This window comes from Phocoena sinus, chromosome 11, assembly GCF_008692025.1.
Source record: "Phocoena sinus isolate mPhoSin1 chromosome 11, mPhoSin1.pri, whole genome shotgun sequence".
NCBI lineage: Eukaryota > Metazoa > Chordata > Mammalia > Artiodactyla > Phocoenidae > Phocoena > Phocoena sinus.
In genome coordinates, this window is record NC_045773.1 from 91,563,108 (window position 1) to 91,583,719 (window position 20,612).

General features: G+C 48.5%; 1 protein-coding gene across 1 annotated transcript in view; it reads right to left on the reverse strand.

Moving 5' to 3' along the window:
* The window catches only part of GMPR (guanosine monophosphate reductase), a 40,948-nt gene extending 20,994 nt beyond the window's left edge, over positions 1-19,954 (reverse strand). The window contains exons 1-4 of the mRNA XM_032647560.1: positions 19,764-19,954; positions 13,076-13,195; positions 10,804-10,887; positions 7,579-7,752 (exon numbers count right to left, since the gene is read on the reverse strand). Coding sequence (XP_032503451.1) covers positions 7,579-7,752; positions 10,804-10,887; positions 13,076-13,195; positions 19,764-19,850 — 465 coding nt within the window. The 5' untranslated portion in view covers positions 19,851-19,954. The remainder of the gene's footprint in view (positions 1-7,578; positions 7,753-10,803; positions 10,888-13,075; positions 13,196-19,763) is intronic.
* Between the last annotated feature and the right edge of the window lie 658 nt (positions 19,955-20,612).

Genomic DNA, 20,612 nt, shown 5'->3' on the forward strand with positions numbered 1-20,612 from the left:
ATTAAAATCTTTATTGTTCACAGTATGTAAACCCCCTGAGGAACTTCTATGGAACCCAGGATTAGAGAACTACTGGTCATCTCACAGTTGGGAAAATACCTGGGTATCCCACTCTAGGGTCAGTGGTTCCCACCGAGATACGAAAGGGCAGACAAACCCAACAGCACTGGAACGTACATCATTTGCAGAACGACATGAAGCTGTGGTCTCAATAAACACATAAGCCAGGAAGTGGCAGAATCTAAAAACCAGAAGGATGCATCTGGTTTGAAAACAGTATATGTTCTTTCACTGCAGGAGTCTGGGAACACAAAAATAGCCCTTTTTATTATAACTCACTGCCCTGTGGATCCTTCAGCTGGTACACAGGATACCTGGCAAGACGCCTGTTTAAATTTTCACAACTATGCAAAGTCTTATTTTGGGAAATACATCCCTAACTTGTGCGACTGATTCTTTGGCATTGAAGCCCCAGGTGTCTTTTCACTGAATTGATTCCCAGAGGGAATATTTCTTTCTCCACCTAGACAAAGTGACTTTTAACTTTGTATAAAAGGATCTTGGAAAAGGACAATGAGGAGGGCTCAAAGTTACTTTAATTCCAACAGCAACTGATAATGGAAAATGACAGACAGCCCAGAAAAAGGACGGGAACAGATGAGAACATAGTACATGATAAAGATGGCCTTACATGTCATTGAGGAAAGAACAGTATTTCAATAGAGGTGGGGAAAGGGATCTTTTGGAAAAAGATACAGATTATTACTCATACTTTTCACCAAAATAAGCTTCAAATGGATTAATGAGTTAAATTAAAAGTTGTCTCCCAGATTTAGAAGAAAACTTTGAACACTTGTAATAAGCATAAAACAAAAATATATAGAGACCCATCTATATGAAAATTAAAAACCTGTGTACGTATAAACACACACACTCATACATATAATCAACAAAACTAATAAGCAACCTGGTGGAGAAAAATATCTGCAATTATGACAAAGAGTCACTAACATTACAAGCGCTCTTCCAAATCTACAAGAAAAATGCTACCACCTCACAGAATAACTGCCAAAGGATATGAACAAACTAATGAAAGAAATAAAAGTGGCCACAAACATAGGGAAAGTGTTCAACCTCACTAGTAATCAAACTTAAATGAAGATACCAGCGAGGTACCACTTTTCACTTAAATTATCAATGATTATAAAGACTAAAACACTGAAGAGAAAACAGATAAACTCATTCTCTGCCGGTAGAATGTCTACTCCAGAACAAGTTTTCCCAGAAAGCAATTTGTCCATGTAGAGAAATGCAAATGTATATCCTTTGATCCAATAACTTCCAGGATTTTCTCTCAAGGCAGTAATCACAAATGAGGTCAAAGATTTAACTACAAAGATGTATTATTTGTAACAGTGCAAACCTGCAAATATAGTCCCCAAAATGGGAAGGTTCGACAATCGATGACCCATCCATGTGATGTTTTCTTTTTTATTTTAATTAATTAATTAGTTTATTTATGGCTGTGTTGGGTCTTCGTTTCTGTGCGAGGGTTTTCTCTAGTTGCGGCAAGCGGGGGCCACTCTTCATCGCGGTGCGCGGGCCTCTCACTATCGCGGCCTCTCTTGTTGCGGAGCACAGGCTCCAGATGCGCAGGCTCAGTAGTTGTGGCTCATGGGCCCAGTTGCTCCGCAGGCATGTGGGATCTACCCAAGACCAGGGCTCGAACCCGTGTCCCCTGCATTGGCAGGCAGATTCTCAACCACTGCACCACCAGGGAAGCCCCATGTGATGTTTTCAAGATTGGTTTGATGCCATGGGGAAATGCTTAAATGCCTTCAGTATAATATTAGGGGAAACAAAGAAATAGTAAGATCTCAATTTTGTTAGACAAGCATAGGTGTAGATGAAAACATACACCAAAATGCTGACAAATTTCGTCTAGGTGAAGGAATATTCTGACTGTTATTAATCATTCTTCTTTACAATTTCCTGGATTTGACAGTAGAAATTGTATTACTTTTATAATTGTGATTGGTTTTTTTAGGGTGTTTTTCCTTAAGCACAGGACCAGCATGAACTCTGAACCTCAAAAAGAACTTAGTAGGGGACTTCCCTGGTTGCTCAGAGTCCTCCTGCCAACGCAGGGGACACCGGTTCGAACCCTGGCCCGGGAAGATCCCGCATGCCGCAGAGCAACTAAGCCCATGTGCCACAACTACTGAGCCTGCGCTCTAGGGCCCGCGAGCCACAACTACTGAAGCCCACGCGCCTACAGCCCGTGCTCCCCAACAAGAGAAGCCACCGCAATGAGAAGTCCACGCACCGCAACTAACAGTAGCCCCCGCTCGCCGCAACTAGAGAAAGCCCGCGCGCAGCAACGAAGACCCAACGCAGCCAAAAATAAATAAATAAATAAATTTTAAAAGAAAAAAAAGAACTTAGGAACCCAAGAAACAAGAGGCCCTCATTCTTCCTCCCTGGTTGACTTGCTAAAAATTCAAAATATATTTTTAAAATAAAATTAAAGTTAATTTAAAAAATAAAAATAAGTTAAAATAAAACACTTAAAAGAAGCTACTCTAAGCTCCCTACAAGGTTTCAATTTCATTGTGGATCCCCCCCGCCACCAAACCTGATGCCTCCTACAAACCATTTGATTTTAAAAGGGCCTACTTTACACCAAATAAATTAATTCAAATCAGCTCAGGATGAACATACCAGGCACAACCGTATGAGGTCAAAGTAGGTTTAAAAGCATGGAGGAAGCTAATGCTATTTTAAGAGCCCAGAAGCTCCCCCAGGTGTCCTCGTGTCCCCTGAACCGCCTGCGGGATCCTGAACCAGTGGTCAGACGCAGTCACGGCAGAGAGGGCCGAGCGTGGAAAAACCCAGAGTGATTACAAAAGGCTTCCAGCCTGAGGCCCACACAACAAGAATGCAGATGACCAGGAGAGGATGGAGAGTGTCCACTTGCAGGAACAAAATCTGTCTGTTCAAGTTTGAAACCAAGAAGGGCAAAAATAAGGGCAGAAAGGAAAAGACAAATTCAGAAATGAGAGTGGCCAGGGGAGTGCCATCGGGCTCCGGGGAAAGCCCAGCCCATGGCCCAGGCAGCCTGCGGGCTCCGGGTGGGGGAAGCTGGCAGGGGGTGATTAGCAAGGAGTCAGCTTATCTTGGCTGAAGCAGCTCCTGTGGGCAGCGGATACCAGAGGCTCAGAACATGACGTCCGGCTCAGTCATGACCGGGGGCAGCCAGGACAAAACAGAAGCTACAGACCCTCAGCTGGGCCCCAAAGCAGGCAAATGGAGATTTCCGCTAGGCAACCCCTCTTCCTGGGGAGGCCAAGCACTGTCCAGGCGCCCCTCTGGCTCGTCCGTGTCCAAGACAGGTATGAGGGTCCAGGCAAAAGGCGTGAAAAGGGACAAAACAAACCTTTCAAGTACTTCTGTAGCATTTTTAAAAGTCCTCTGGGCAAGAACCAGCCCCAAGTCCTCCAGCTTTCCTTTAGACCCAGACATCTATGGCAAAATAAGTTCAGAAAGCCCTGGGGTTGAATGATGGCCCTCCCACTCGCCATGAAATTTTAAGAAAATAGCTTCAACTTTGAGTCTGCATATATCCTGCTATAAAGCGGGACTGATCAGACCCACCCATCGTTGTCACTGTAAGGTTTATAAAGGAAGTTCAATAACCATCTCCAGAACTTTTTCATCACCCTCAACTGAAATTTCATACCCATGAAACGATAACTTCTCTACCCACTTTCTACCAGCTCCTCTGAGGCCTTTTGCCAAGAAAAATCCTCTCTGCAGAATGATCTAAGGCAGAGGTCAGCAGGCTGGATCTGGCCTGGGGGCCAACACCTGATAGAAGGTGCTGGAACATTAATGCCAGAGCCTTCTCCCATGCCCACGAAGGTGTCCCTTTACCTACCCACGCAACCAGGGACTAGGAGATGCTCTCAGGGCAATAACCACCTTGCACAGCACAAGAAACTGAGTTTACCGTATGACTCTCAGAGACAAACATCGGCTGAATCTCTGAGGCCTGTCATAGCTTCTGCCGCAGTTTCAGTTCACACCAGTTCCAGAAAGAGGGTGAAAACAAAATCCAGGTAACTCGGCCTGAGAGGGCCCTTGTGCTTCAAGGAGGTACGTTCAGCTGCCCATGGCTGACACCTGTGAGGAACACTGAAGGGCATCCGCCTCTCGGGAAGAGGCACAGAGCAGGCAGGGCCTCCACAGGGCTCAGAACCTTGTCTGACCACGACAGCTGGAGAAAGAACCCAGGCAGGTGCCTGAGCCACTGGCCACACATGGAAATGCCAAGGACGTGCCAGTGGCTAGCTGGGGATCGGCCAATGGTGGCTGACTTGACATTCCCCAGGGGAGCAGAGCTAGTCTCATCTGAACAGATTCGGTGTCACGGGCCTATGTCCTCGGGACCAGATCAGAAAGAGCCGCCAGGGACTTCCCTGGCGGTCCAGTGTTTAAGATTTCGCCTTCCAATGCAGGGGGTGTGGGTTCGATCCCTGGTCGGGGAACTAAGATCCCACATGCCTTGAGGCCAAAAAACCAAAACATAAAAACAGAAGCAATATTGTAACAAATTCAATAAGGACGTTAAAAGTGGTCCACATCGGGCTTCCCTGGTGGCGCAGTGGTTGAGAGTCCACCTGCCGATGCAGGGGCTACGGGTTCGTGCCCCGGTCTGGGAGGATCCCGCATGCCGCGGGGCGGCTGGGCCCGTGGGCCATGGCCGCTGGGCCTGCGCGTCTGGAGCCTGTGCTCTGCAACGGGAGAGGCCACAGCAGTGAGAGGCCCGTGTACTGCAAAAAAAAAAAAAAAAAAAAAAAAAAAAGGTCCACATCAAAAGAATCTTTAAAAAAAAGAGCAAGCCACCAGCACAAAGGTACTTCCCAGACCCAACGTAGGGACCTCTGCATGCCAATGAGCCTGAGCTGGCAGGTGGCCTGGCTGCAGCATGGTATAAAGGAGAGATGCCAGGCCCTGGGGACAGGCGCTGGACCCCAGGCCCACCTCGCACTGGCTGCGTGACCCTCAAAACTCTCTCGACCCAAGATGAAGTTTCCCATCAATTTAAAGTACAACAGGTGCCTTTATCTTACACAGGACGAGTTATCATTAAAAGAGAAGTGCCTGGTCCACGCTAGTGCCTTTTTTCCACAGTACCTGGAATACACCCAAGAACACATCATTCCCTTTCCTCTCTGAAAGCCACCAGGCAAAGGCCCAGAGGACTTGTCACACTCTTCTCACACCCAGCATCTTTACAGGACCCTTTTCTGCCAATGACATTTTCTAAAAATCCCCGCTTCCCCCCTCTCCACCTGGGGCAGTGCTTGCCTTAGGTGAAAGACAAGAAAAAAGGGTCCACGTAAATCCAGGATGTGCTGGGCACCAGAAGCAACAAGCCGCCGCCCCGGATGCAGACACCCAGGAATCGCCAGCCTCTACCAACAGCACTTCTGAGCTGCGCTTCCGTTCACTGCAGCGTAACCATCACAGCAGCGCGCAGCACCCGTGTCATGCGCCTTCCGGTTTCCAAACACCAGACAATGCATCCTCCCAATGCCTCCCAGAGCCAGGAGAGAAATTACCTTCCTAAAAACCAAGGACACAGGAGTACCAGACGTTTCCGAGTGAATCACAGATCTCAGGGGTCAGTGCAGGCAAAGCACGGCTGAGGAAGAAACACCTACCTCGCCAACCAACGAGGGAAACCAACGCGAACAACGAGAACATATTCCCTGGGCAGCCGGCGGGCGCTGCAGAGGCACCTGCCGTTGGTGGCTGCCCGGGGGTCCCTGGGAACTCTGCGTCAATCTCCCCCTCCCTGCCTCACTCCCCACACCCCAGCAACCCCCAGGCCCTGCACTGGCCACTATGCCCTTTCCCTGCCCCGCCAGTCCACACCCTTCCTGCACCGCCCGTCTCCCTGGGGCCTAGTGGAAGGAGGGAGCTTCGTCACTAAAGTTAACAAGGACAGAGCATGTTAACAGGTCTCCAGAGCCGGGACTTTGAATTCTGACCAACCTGACCTCAAATCCCAGTTCTGCCGCTCAACGTGGGTATGACCTTGTGAAAATCCCACCGTCAAAGAATCAGGAGTTAGGATTCCTCATCTGTGGTGAACTTGGGACAACGGTTCCTACTCTTTACAGAGATGTTGTAAAGAAGAGAAAGAACAAAGGTGAGCCTCCTGAAACACGGGTATTCAGCAAACGGTGTTCCTGTTATCAAAAACACAACAATGCTGGCAGCACCATTATGGGCGGGGGTGAAATGAATCTTGCTGTTTCCCACCCAGCTCAGACACGGTACAGCTGGTGGACCTTGGGACAATTCTTGACACTTTTTTCTCACATGACCGGAAAGCATAAAAATACTTAAAAAATTTTGGAAATCCTTAACAGATGATTCAACGCCATCAGCAGAAATACTAATTCCTGTCTCCCAACTTCCTTAAAATGATGAAATGTGAGGAGAAATTAAATTAAAAATTTGTAAAAGGAAGACACGGAGAACAGACTTGTGGTTGCCCGGGGGGGGGCGGGGGGAGGAGGGGGAATTGGGGAGGGTTGGAGTGGGAGTTTGGGATTAGCAGATGCAAACTTTATATACAGAATGGATTAACAACAAGATCCTACTGTACGGCACAGGGAACTATACTCAATACCCTGTGGTAAACCATAATGGAAAATATGAAAAAGAATATATGTATATATAACTGAATCCCTTTGCTGTACAGCAGAAATTAATACATTGTACATCAACTATACTTCAATAAAACAAATTTAAAAAAAGAAAAGAAAGAGAAAACTGGGTTCAAAAAAATTTGTAGAAGGAGAGTTAGGTAAATTATCTAGGGGTCAATCAATAATTGCTATGTTAATTAAGACTAGTAAAGACACACAATTACAATATAGATTTTCCAAAAGCCCAAATTTAACCCTGAAGCTTCTAGTTCATTTTTCTGTAAATCTATGTTTCCCAGCAACAAGAGATATACATTCTAACTAGCGAAGGTGTTAAAAATTAGGAAAATACCCCCCAAAAGGCAGGAAAAGTCAAACATAAAGATGTTAGATAAAACAAGACACCAACTGATTTGCAAATAATTGTTGACTATTCTGAAGTGTTCACATTGTGGATATCAGCTCTTACAGCAGAGTTTTCTACTGGCGAGGAGACTGGGGCAGAGATGACATAAATATGTTAAACAGAAAGCCAGTTACGTTTTCATTTTTAAAAATATACCCTTTGTTAAGCAGTGACACAGACCTTGGTTTAACGGTCTCACATGGTAAGAAACACTTGATATTTAGCAGAGACGAAGACCTTACGGCATTGATCTGGATTTTATATGTATATTTTTAGAGCAGAGCCAGTTTTCAGATCTTCATAGCCGCTGCCTCTCCTTTTCCTGCTGATTCTCAACTAGTCTGCTAAGAAGGAGGCACCAAAAGCTACGAAGAGAACACAGCTCCCCGGACACCCCACACACGTCTTCTCTGCTTCCCCATCCAGAGGAGGTCGTCCCACCATACCTACCATAATGGTGTGTTCTGGAAATCTGGCCCGGACGAGCTTCACGAATTCCACAAAATGTTCCGAGTATCCATTGGCCACATCCAGGCAAATAAACTTGACCTGCGGCACGGCTTCCAGGATGCTGCTCATCTTTTCCAGATCATTCTTCCCACTGCCCGAACTCACGGCTATATGCTGTACCAAACAAACCAAGAGGCGTAAGACACGAACAGTAACCCTGCCTCCATCCACGCGCCTGTTCTGGGCACAGCACCGTGACCCTCCGAGGTTCACCCTGATCAGACAGACACACAGTGGACCGGCTCAAGAAACACGCAGCAGCAGAGGTAAAGGAGATTGACTTCTTCAGTTACCTGAACTGACTCTGCCGTCTGTCCCACCATTAAACAGCACATATCCTGAGCCCTGGACCTCAGCCACACAATCTCGTGCCTGGCTCTTGTTTCATTTCCTCAAGCTCTCCACGTGGAACTCGGAACCGTGGAGCTGCTGGTGCAAATTCTCCTCCAGGAGGAGAGGAGAGGTAAAGAGAGCCAGGGTGGCTGGTCTGCTCAGGTTCCTCGTGCCAAAGCCGTGGCCATCACCCTGAGCATCTCACTTAGGCGGCAGGAAGGAGGGAAAGATGTCTAAAACCCCTCTGATAAAACCCCTTCCTGTTTTCCTTTTCACTTCCAATGCAACATTATCGCAACATGCAAATCGTAACCTGCACGGGTTGCCGCCAGTCTTAGCGTCTCCATCCTAGAGGCAAAATGTCCCAAAGTGCGAGAATGAATGAGCCCCGAAAGGATCCTCCCCATCGGCACTGGGACGTGCTTACACCTGAAGCCAGCACAGTCTCCTCCGTGACACCCTTTCCCCCAAGCTCCCCAGCACTGGCGCTCTCCAACCCACCCCGCTGCTCCGCTCAAAATCTGCTCTTTGGATTTTAGTAATTTATGCCTCAACAAAACTAACCCATGGGATTGTGGCCAGAGTCGGCATCTCACCTTTCATGAGATATTTATATTTTATAAATTTATATAATGTTTATATTCTAACTCATATTTCTAAACTATAAGCCACAGACGAGGGACATATCTGAAAATCCTTTATTATTCCCCCCAAATCAAAACAGTGTAGCTACAACTCAGATACTGAATGTAAGCAGACTGGTAACGTGATACATATTCACTCCAATTTTCACTCCTCCTGTTTACGGTCTGACCTGTGCCCCAAATCCACACGTTCTTTCCCTCCCACTGAGTTCTGCTTCCATTTTTATTTTCTCCTTCATTTCTGTTACAGTTTAGCAGGTGAAACTCAAGATTGGTTAGTTTCCCTCTGTGCCACTGAGTTTGTACCATGTTCCCTTTTGAACGAGCTCTAATTTGGTGGGAGCGGGGCAGTAAGTGAAATGAGGACACTTGGTAATGAAAAAGCCAAGGTTCTGATGAATCATGCACTGCTGGAAACTCATGCTCCCCAAACTTCATCCAGAGAAGAGGGGAAGAAGGTGAAACAGAGACAATCCATTAGAATAAAATATGGCAAAAAGGAAGGACCAACTAGTGAGCCAGAACTATTTTATCTCTGAAACCACCTTCGCCCCAATCAAAATCCACACATAGTCAAGGCACAGAAAAAAAAAAAAAAGAAAAAAAGAAGCCAGTGTAACTTCAGAAGCAGTACAATAGGAAGTCATTTTCCAATCACAGATGATCTCACCATGTAGGAAAGCATCTAAATGCAGGGATTCCTCTATGGCATTGACGTAGAACCATTGAAGTGTGCCAGGATCAAAGTCTGGTGTGTTCTACCCGGACTTTTGTTATTTTCAAACTGCTTTTTTTTTTTTTTCCAGTAACAGTGTTACTGAGATATAGTCAAAAACAATTCACCTTTGAAAGTGCACAATTCAATGGTTTTAGTATTTTTGGACTTGTGCAACCATCACCACAATCAATTTTAGAACGTATCACCCCAAAAAGAAATTCCCACACCCTTTAGCCCTCACCTCTCATCCCACAGCCTTAGGCAACCACTCATCTACTTTCTGTCTCTGTCTCTACAGGTTTGCTTATTCTGGACATTTCACGTAAACACAATCGTGTACACAGCCTTTTGTGTCTGGCTTTTTCACTTGGTAAAATGTTTAAGATTCATCCACGTTGTAGCATGAATCAATATTTCATTCCCTTTCACTGATGAATATTCCATTGTGTGGATATACCAGATTTCGTTTATTCATCCATCAGTTGATGGACATTCGGGTTGTTTCCACCTTTTGGCTATCATGAATGATACTACTGTGAACATCTGTGTGCAAGGTTTTGTGTGAACATACAGTTCTGTACCTGTTGGGTCTATACTAGGAACAGAATTGCTAAGTAATATGGGAACTCTTATGTTGAACCTTCTGAGGAACTGCCAAACTGTTTTCCACAGCAGCTGCACCATTTTACATCCCCACCAGCAATGTAGGAGGACTCCAATTTCTCCACATCCACGCCAACACTTTTTATTATCTGTCTTTTTGATTAAAGCCATCCTAGAGGGCATGCTGTTTATTCCGCTCCATTATAATCAGCTCCAATTATAACAACTTGCTATAATTAGGTATCTTTTCTGGTCAAAAGGCATGTTTAGAACGGACCCGTTCCCCGGAAGGAAACACTGCCAGGTCCTCTGCAAGTTCTCATGATAGAACACTTCACTTCTCAAGGGAAAAAAGATATTCCTTGCAGGTAAATCCTAATGTTTTTTTTAAAAAAGAATACAGTACAGGCTTCCTTGGCAAATTCTTGGCAATGATCAACGGCTGGGAGACCACTACTGCCTTCCCCCAGTTTCTCCTTAGGACTCTGTGTGTCTATCTGCTGCCAATTCAAATCCTTTTGACAACCCTCAAGATTTTCTTCTGAGTAAGCATGGACATATATACACTACCAAAAGTAAAATAGATAGCTAGTGGCCGCATAGCACAGGGAGATCAGCTCGGTGCTTTGTGACCACCTAGAGGGGTAGAATAGGGAGGGTGGGAGGGAGACGCAAGAGGGAGGAGATATGGGGATATATGTATACGTATAGCTGAATCACTTTGTTATAAAGCAGAAACTACACACCACTGTAAAGCAATTATACTCCAATAAAGATGTTTAAAAAAATAAAATAAACAAAAATTGAAAAAAAAATATTTTCTTCCCCCTGCAACAAACGTAATTTATAACCAGGGTGGAGTCATACCTGCAGACATTCTGGGTGATTAGCAGCAAAGAGCTTCCAGTCATCCAGGGTGTAATGCTTGTGAATTGCTGTAAGCATGGAGTGCTAGGAAATAAAACAGCACCATTAGGACGAGAAGTCAAGGGAGTTCCACTCCCCCTTCCTCCATATGGCGAGGGTGATCCACCAATACAAAAGCATCCGGTGTTCCAGCCCTTCAGGCTTAATTTGCTTTGAATATGCTCCTAGGAGGCCCGAACGGATGGAAGTGTAACTAGGGAAATCGCAAAACCGTGTTTTCCACTCTAATCTGATGAGACAACACAGCAGTCAAGATTGAGGAGGCAATGGCAGGAGGCAGGGGGGTGGAATAAGGGAGAATTCTCAGAGCCCTGACTGAGGCCGAGAGCAGCACAGAGCGCTGGTCCCCTGCCCATCAGCAGGGCAGCCTGAGGGCAAAGTTATGCTTCCTCAACTCCAAAGAAGCTCAGCTTCTACCTGAAAGCTTTTCTTTGGGTTCACGATCTAAACATCTCCTGCTAAAAGCTAAACCCATCAGGCAGCTGGTATCCTTGAGGGAGGGAAGTACATAAATCACAATCCTAAATCTATGACTATCAACCCAGCAAGCGTTCACTGAATACCTACTTTGTGCGAGCGCTTCGCATACATTATTTCACGTGCTTCTCAGGACTTTGTATAGCAATAGTAGTCTCGCGGGCAGAGATGGGGCTTAAGAAACTTAAGGTTAAGAAATTTAGCAATCGCTTGGCCAAAAAGGGGCGAAGGCCAGAATCAAACTCAAATCTGAATGCGGAACCCAGGCTCCTCCTCCTGTATCAGGGCCTCGCTCCTAACTTCTCTCAGTTCCCTCTCCTAAAAGTCTACGACTTTATTAATGCAAGACACTAACTCAGTGGATCTCAGAAATGGAAGACTCGTAGGAGCCGCACAGGATTAGCTACTTCAGTGCATACTGTCTCACTCATGGGGACTCTTTCCTGTGCAGATGGGAAGAGCACAGCAAGTTCTCCGTTCTTCACGGACCACTCATCTGATATGTGAATTCATCAGGGCTATTTATTGCCCCGATTCCATGCATTTTTACGCAAACACGTAATTCATTAGTAGCAACGGCTGATCACCGCAGAGGGAGGAGAAGATAGGGAGCAAAAAATACAAATTCCTTTTGCAATTAATTTATTAGCCTCTGGCCCAAAGCTCACTGGGGGCTAAGGGCGGACAGACGAGGCAACTGATCCTGGACTCAGACAGACCACCCCCCACTCCATTTTGTGACTTCATAATTTGTTTGAAAATCTCCCTTCTAATCACGGGCTAATAATGAATCCCAGCACCTCCTGAGGTTAGACATGCTGTCCACAGCAAGAAGCTCTTTCAACTAATTGGATTTATCTTTTCACTTGGCAGGCTTTAGCTACGGAAATAGATGCACATACTCTGTGCATCAGAAGCAGACATTTCACGTCTATGATGAATAAACGCAGCGAACCTTGGACACAAATGCAGACACAGATGTGTGAGATGAAGATTTTGCCCACAAATAACTTTGTTTTTATTTTTCTAAAGCCAGGGCACTAGCTACTCCCTTCACAGGCAATAAGACAGCAGCTGGTTCACGGGACCCTGAGCTTGTACTAGTATCTGTTGGTGTAAGTTGGGAGACAAATCCCTTATTCTGGAGTCAGTCTGGGTTTGAAATCTTGGCTCAGTGACTACCTGCTTAAATGCCTTGAGCCAAGTGACCTCTCCTCTCCTTCTCTGCCTCGATTTCCTCATCTGTATAAGGAACCCACCTGTATGAGCTGTGACCACATCGTACACGTTACAATCAGTGCTTGGCATCTAAGTTTTCTCCATAATGATGTAATAAATGCTACAGAACAGACGAAGAGGTTCTGTCTTCATTTTAAAGGTGCTGTCACTCTTCTATTAATACAACACTCATCCAACTGTATAATATGGCACAATGTCCAACTTCTTTTTGTGTCTCTAATTTCCAAAAGGATCACGAGCATTTTCAAGAAAGAAATGGACGCAGGTCTAGACCATCTCCCTGAAGGCAAAGTCCAGACTCCATCCACCTTCTGATGGAAGGGAGAAAAAGAAGTGCCTGTAGCAACAATCAGACTCAGAACCAAATAGTTCGGCCACAGCGAATGACCTGAAGTGTCTCACTTTTCTCCTCTTCCCTGTGTCTGAGTAAGTCCAGGGTGGGCTACTGACCACCTGTCCAGTGTGCTTCTCAGAGGCAAAAAGCCCACCGTCCTACCTGTGACATCACCACTGCCATCTCAAACGTCCCCACGGTGTCCATGTTGGCCACAATGATGGGAATCCCCGAGTAGGTCTGCTTCGAGTTCCGAAATGTGAAGCTTCGCTCGAGATCCACCTGTTGCAAAAGGGAAAAGAAGTCCTTGGCTCGTTATGTGATTTGGGTAGAACTTCTAGAGTTTGGAGCAAGTGGAAAGGACACAAAGGAAGTGTATGTCCCTCGGTCCCTGGATTCTCTTAGGGATTGGGCCAGGGGTTCCAAAGACAGGTGAGTCCCTGAGGAAATGGAGGCATGGGTTGTTATCCAGGTGCAAAAACTGAACTGGGGTCCTTACAACCCTCAAGCACCAGTACAAGGCACCGCGTGTTCTGCCATCAAGCCCAGCCTCCAAGTCAAAAGCTCCCCGCTTCAACAGCCTCTCCCACCCCCCTGCCACCTCTGTCCCCAGCCTGGTTCATAATAGCCCGAAGCACTTACATACAAGTCACCTTTCCCCACTTCCAAGCACTGGAGGAACAGCTCCCCTTCTGGGAAAATTCACTCCACTCTTCTCTGCCAACCAAGGCCCTCCCTTTAATTCTCACCTTCCAAGAGAACCAGGCAATCCAAATTCACCCTGCAGTCAGCTGCAACCCATAACTCCCTTAGCCCTTCAACCTTCTCAGCTATTTTATAACTATCAGCATCTTTCAAAGAGCCAGGAGGAAGGACATTGCAGCCATGTCTGTGCACATAACCACTTGTTCCTTTGACTTGCAAACAGCTCCAATTCTACCATAACTCCAACCTCAGGGTATTTATGACCAACTCAAGCGACAGGGAATCCAGAACGAGAGCTAGGCCAGGAAGGCGGGCTCAGCAAAAGCAGTGGGTAGGGCCAGGCGCTGGCCAAGAGCTAGCAGAATCGAAATCACTTCTTCGACCCAGGGCAGATCCCGGGCCTGTATGCGCACAGATGCAGTGGCTCATCCTTCCCCTGCTCTGCTCTTATTCCAAGCCCCCCACCCCACCCCCCGGCAGGCTCAACTTCCCAGGCTGGTTTCTGGCTGGGTTTGGGCAATGGGGTCACTGGTGGGACATGGGAAGACAGGGGGGGAGGTGGCCCTGGGTGTAGTCAGAGTAGTTCTCCCAGACCCCCTCTGCCTTGGCCTGCATGGTCTTGGTGCCAGCTCACAGAGTGATCCCAGGCCTTGGGAACCTCCCCTTTGGGAGTGAGTTGTCTGCTGCCAATCTCTGGGGTCCCTCGGTATTCCATCCAGTGTCTCAGCTGTGTCACAATGCCTTGTATTAAATTTCCTGTTTTAAATATTCAGCAATGTTCGTTTCCTCAGCAGTACCCTGAGGGATACAGCCCCTCCTGGAAAGGGGCACTTCCCCAAGGAGAACTGGCAGGACAAACACAGGTGGAAATGTTAAGCTTCTACAAGAATTTGCACCTACATTAATCCTGGCTGACTGAGGACAGCAGCGGTAATCACTTCCTACCAGTATTTATCTAGAGGCTTCTTCTATTTTTTCATTGGAGGTAACTTTCACCTTGCCATCAACATATCAGAACACCAGGGGGCACCTCAGGTCCTTTTCACACCTCGCGCTCCCCCACCCCAGAAGGCTTCCTGGGCTAACAAGGTCATAAACATGGCGGCGCTGGCCTTAAACAGCAATCAGTGAGGGGAGATGAGATGCTGTCACTGCCGGAGCACTTGTGGAAGGCAGCTCATCCCTTTCCCCACTTCCTTCATTACCATCCTTGGTTCTACTTCAGTGAAGCAAGTTCGATCTGCATCCTGAAAGGTAACTGAGGGGATCTATTAGTTGCACCCTTCTGGGCTGCTAATGGCGTGGACATTTTGGCTTTCAGGCTTAAAACAATCGGAATTCCTTCGTCTCAAATTACTTATACTCCTTCCAAGAAACGTGAGGAGGGCTGCCACGCTCTGCACCCAGCTGAGCTCACAGTGGGTTTTTCTTGGCGCTGCAAAACAGTTCTCCATGGAAAAGGTCAGCCTTGGCAATGAACTCTTCCCCTCACTTCTACTCTCCTGCATACGACGGAGCCTATGCGATCCTTAATTCTAGGAACGAGAAATAAAATATCTTCCCCGACCTTATCCACGCAGACAGAAGGACACAGACACACACACACCCGAGACGACCAGTTGTTCACGGAGAGAAATATTTTAAATATTCTAGCCACCAGAAACAAAACTTGGCACTTAACCTGCCACAGCTGGTCCACGCACCAAATATAGCACCTCCAAACACTCTCTCTGCTAAGCCTGGTTTGAAAGGGCACAGGAAGTAATAAGCCACCCCTCTCCGGCCTCAATAATGCATGTTTCTGCTGTTCTTCAAACATACCTTCGTCATAATCCTGCAGCCCAACATTTGGGGGCCCCAAAATACAAATAGAGGCCCACCTGCCACGTTTCTAAACATCTCAACGTTACGAGCAACATGTAAGAAGCTGCTACACAAATTCTGTTCTATCCTCCTACCTTTACAACACAATTTCATTAATGACCTGGAAAGCACCAGAACATGGTGCCATGGGAGCCAGCCCTGGCCCCTGTCTCTTCCCACGCACATCCTTCTGGGCCCACATGGACACCCCAGTCTGCACAGTAAGCTCCATGCACACATCCATCCCCGCAAACAGCGGCCACCTGGCCACTCTGAGGTTAGAGGAGAGCATACCGGCAGCAAGGCTGGCCCTTGAGAAACACACCTGGGGAAGAGGCCCCCCCGTGCAGGCCTTGGAATCAGCTCGAAATCATGTGGGCAGGAAATCCAGGATCCTGAGTATCTGGAGCGTGGCCTAGAGGGAAAGGCCCAGCCCTCAGCCCTGCCCAGTGAGGAGGGGATGGGGGAGCAGAAGTGGAGCCCGGGGCAGGGGCCTCTTTTCCCTAAATCTATGGCTGGTGCTGATTAAAGCAATTCTCTTATTAGAGTATTCATTATCTGTCTCACCTGTAGACTGTAAGTCGAAGCGTAGGGGCAATGCCTTTCATCTCTGTGGTCCCAGTGGCTCAAAAAGGGTGGAATAAATGAATGTCTGGCTGAGGGGTAAGGATGAGATTGTTTTGGCCCCCAGCCTTTCAGGGCAATGCGTGGTAGGCCCCAGCCCGGCCCTTTGAACATGCTTGGTCTCCTGGAAGTTTCACCATCAGGTGTCAGGATTCAGAGAGGAGCATGGAGCCACACACAGTACCAGAGCGCCACGGGGTTCCGCAAATGCAAAGGCTCCGGTGGCCAGTCTGTGTGCACACCAGAATCACGGTGGGATGACTCCCAAGATACACACGCTCAGGCCACCCCTAACTTAAGAAATCAGAACCTTTGTGTTGGAGACCACACGTGTATTTTGGAGTGTCTCCCCAGGTGATTCTGATGCATCAAGAGCAGGCCTCATCACACCCTCCAACGTTACAGGGCAAAATTTACAGACGCTGTTACGGTTTGAACTGTCTCCCCAGAAAGGTAGTGAAATACCAACCCTCAGTACCTGTGCACGTGACCTTACTTGGAGATAGGGTCTTTGTGGATAATCAAGGTAAGATGAGGTCGTTAGGGTGGGCCCCGTTCCAGTATGAACTGGTGTTCTTATAAAAAGGGGAAATTTGGACAGAGACACACAGAAAGGGAGAATGTTGATTCCAGAGGAAGACAGAGATCAGAACGCTGCGTCTACAAGCCAAGGAACACCAAGGCTATGTGTAAACAACCCGGAGGCAGGAGAGAGGCTCGCAAGATTCTTCTTCCTCACAGCCCTCAGAAGGAACCGTGAGACAATACATTTCTGTTGTGTAAGTCACTCAGTCTGCAGTACTTTGTTACGGCAGCCCCAGGAATCTAATACAGAGCCCCGGTAATAAAATAACTAGCTCAGAGCTTGGAAGAACCCAGGCCTCCTTTCTCCCAGCCGATAGTCTCTCTACTCTGCCATGGTCTCATGCCCCTCGGGCCAGCCTGCTGTCCACTGAAGCTGGACCAGAACTCACCAGAACCGGTCCACTTGTCACTGGACTACTGGTGAAAAAACGACTAAGGAGTCTTAAGGAGACTGACAGCTCGTCAGGTCATGTCTTTTCTGTCCCAGGACAAGTAAGTGGCCAATTGTCCAGTGCAAATTCCTCCACTGTCTGACTTCCAAAGTTATGGTTAAGTTTGCGGTTTTTAAAAAAAATCTTCCTAGCTTAAGGACTAGGGTGGGACACTGGAATAAGAAATGGGTCCCAAGGAAGAAAATGCCCAGGGAGTCAAGGGACGATGTCCCCTCCCCAGAGTGTCAAAGAAAGACAAAGTTCTTGCCCAACTGACAACCATGTCACTTCCTCTGAAAAGATTACCCAAATGCTCCCACACAGCCCTGTGGCCCTTTATTCTTGTGGCCCAAAGCCTTGTGAAGACACGAGCATGGGCAATGGGTGACTGCCGATCTGTTACAACCACAGGAAGGCAACCTGGGCCATCTCCACCTGCAGCCTTTGCCTCTGGGAGTTGACCTCAAATTCATTTTATGTGACACTTGTGGAAATCCCCTTGCAGAAGCACTAAACCTCCGAGTGGAAGGGCACTCTGCCTTTCTCTCTATTTCCTGCTCACAGCAGCAGGCCCAGCTCTTTGCAAAACTGCTGCAGTGATAAATCTTGTCAGTTGTCATAACTCTCCCTTCCCAGCCAGACTCTGCTTTCACAGGGTATGCTTTACTCTCCTGGCTCCGGTGCTTTCTCTCCTGGCACCGCTCAGATCTGCTCTCTGGTTAGGCTCAAAGTCCGGTCATTTACCATTTAGTTTCAAATTTACACTCAGATATCCTTCTGCCTGGGGGCATACATTTAGGATTCTATCTGGTCGTACAAGGCAAAGTTTTCATCTGCTTACAAGAAATTTCAGGCATCCACAAGCAAACTGAGAACACCTTGAGAGGGGATTAGAGGTCTACCTAGATCCCTGAACATCACTGAAGCAGGCAGCCAGGTGATACCGGGTGGCCAGCAGGCAGCTAAACCATGACGGGAACCAAATGGAAAGGCAACGCCAGTGAACTCAGGTTTCCAGGCAGGGACCTGGCAAACGTGGAAACATGAAAACACTTCTCAAGGACACAGAGACCTCACTGCTATGTGTACATGTAGACCGCAAGGTGTCATGGGAAGCTGGGACATTAACACTTTCAATCAGCCCAAATTATGAAACCAAATGATGCACGACAACATCACACGATTCCCTGGGAAACAGTAATTCGTTTTATTACATAATCCTGAGTTTCACCTTCACAAGTGGTTTCCTGCTTCAGAAAATACACATAATATATCCTTGTTTTAAACATATAACTTTTCTTAAAGTAAGTTTCTCTCTACTAAGTGAATTGTGAATATTCAGACTACTGAGGCCAACAAATTACTAGTCTGCCCAGAATCCCCACATCTCGTCTTGGCCTGGACTCAGGTCCAAGCTACTGCTTAGACTTCAGGAGACCAAGGCCTGCGATCGCAGCTGTTTATTGCTCTTCTGTCTGCCCCCGCTCTTTAGCACCCGGGAGGACACAATAGAGGACAAGAACAGAGTTGAGCAATCCAGGGGGATAAGGGTTAATCATTCCTCGCCTCTTCCAGTCCTGGCTCCAGCTGCCAACCCTCCTGCTTGAGAAGGTACGAGTTGGGAGGGCCTGGTCATTGGCTAAAGCAGCACAGGCTTCCTTAATTCAAACAAGCCCTCAGCTGGCAGCACCAGGCACTGCAGTTAGGAGTCAGGCGGGGGCACCGGCAGACAGCCCGGGGCCTCGCAAGGGGATTTATTTATGGTCCGGGGAGCGGGACGGATGGAGCAGTAGGCTGGCTCGGTCTCCTGCTGTTTACTTCTCCAGCCCCCGCTTCCAGACCCAGCAGTCTCCTCCCCTTCGGCTCCAGCTCTCGGCCCGCCACGCAAAGTCACGGTCACCGGGATACACGACTCCGGGGGACTCTGCCTTTGTGTGCAACTAGTTTATCCTTCACAGCTTGACCTTCCTCCTGCCCCCCTCCCTGGCTATGTCCAGTCTGGTCTCCACCTGTTCCTCAAGCTTCGCTCTCATTAAGGCAGGGCCAACAATAACGCCTCCACCCCTACTCCCGCACCCCAGTGCTCCCAGCTTCCCAAACGCTGGGCTGGACTGAAGCGGTCCAGTAAGTGGGTGCCATCAGGCACAGGTCTGCAGCCCCACTCCCAGAAATCCACTGAAACGCAGAAAGTAAACCCTGAACTTTTGCCCCGGCGTTTCCCTGTTTTGTAGACGTTTTTAAAAAATTCCATTGCTGTACCTGTTACTAAAGCAGCCAGAGTTCCCCGCACTGAGAGACACTGCCCCAAAATCTCCTCTCCCTTTATACTTCGTCTCTGCTCTGTGTACCACCCCCCCGCCATCCTCTCTAAGTCACTTGGCCCTTTGGTCTTCGCTCCTCTGGGGTCTAGTTCTATTGCGTGCTTCCCCTCGCCCACCCGACCGGACGGATTTAGAATTTTAGGCCGGAGTCGGACCCCTTAAAGACACCTCCAGTCCTGGCAGGGAACCAGCTGCCCTTCCCCCTTCTACAGTGCTGAGGAGGGCAAAGGGGGTCAGCGTCCCACAGAAAAGCTGGCAAGGCTGGCACATCCCAGCGCCTTGCACCCACCTCCCCCGCGCCACCCGGGCAAAAGATCCCACCTCGGCTCGGCTCTTGAGGCTGCTTCGCTTGGGTCGGAGCAGGACATCCTTGAAATCCAGCTTGAGGTCGGCATCTATGCGGGGCATGGCGCCGGCGGCGCGCTCGGGCCGGCGCGGCGGGAGCCCGCAGCTCCTCCCTGCGGCACGGGCTGGGGGGCGGGAGCAGCCGGGTCTTGCGGGGGAGTGGGGAAAGGGGGCGGGGCGGCAGGAACGCGGGGCTTGCTGTGCCGCGGCGGGTGCTCGGCCGCGCGCGCACGCCGCGCCCTTAAGGCCTGCGGACACCTGCAGCCGCGATCGGCCCGCCCCGCGCCCTGGGGGCTCCGCCCCGGCCCCGCTCCCCCCCCACCCCCCGGCCGGGGCCCAGGGGACGGGGGAGGGGGAGGACCGACGAGCTGGGGACAGACCAGACGCATGCTAAGAAACCCGCTTGTGTGACATTTTTAACCACCTCCCGCCCCTGTTGACGGCCTTGCTCATCGCGATGACCGAAGTGGCGGGGATTGGGGAGGAGAGGGAATGCACACCCTCTTGTCTGTCACCGACGTCCCCTATAGGGAGACTGGGCATGTGACCGCCTTACCCGAGGAAAAGTCCTCCCCTTGAAAGGCTTCCCTTCTCCTTTCTCTAATTTCAAGCCCCGTGCGCCCATCAGGTGCTGAGTCACACCTCTCACGTGCCAAAAACTAAGAAATCCCTGGGAAGTTGGATCGAATTAGGACGAGAGAGTGGCCAGGTGAGTCTGTTTAGCAGCAGTGGGCTCGTTGAGGCAATTTTTGAATTCCCTTTGGATTTCAGGGGTTGGTTGGTTTGCATAAAAGTGTGATGGCTGTAGTCAGCGCAGATTCTGGG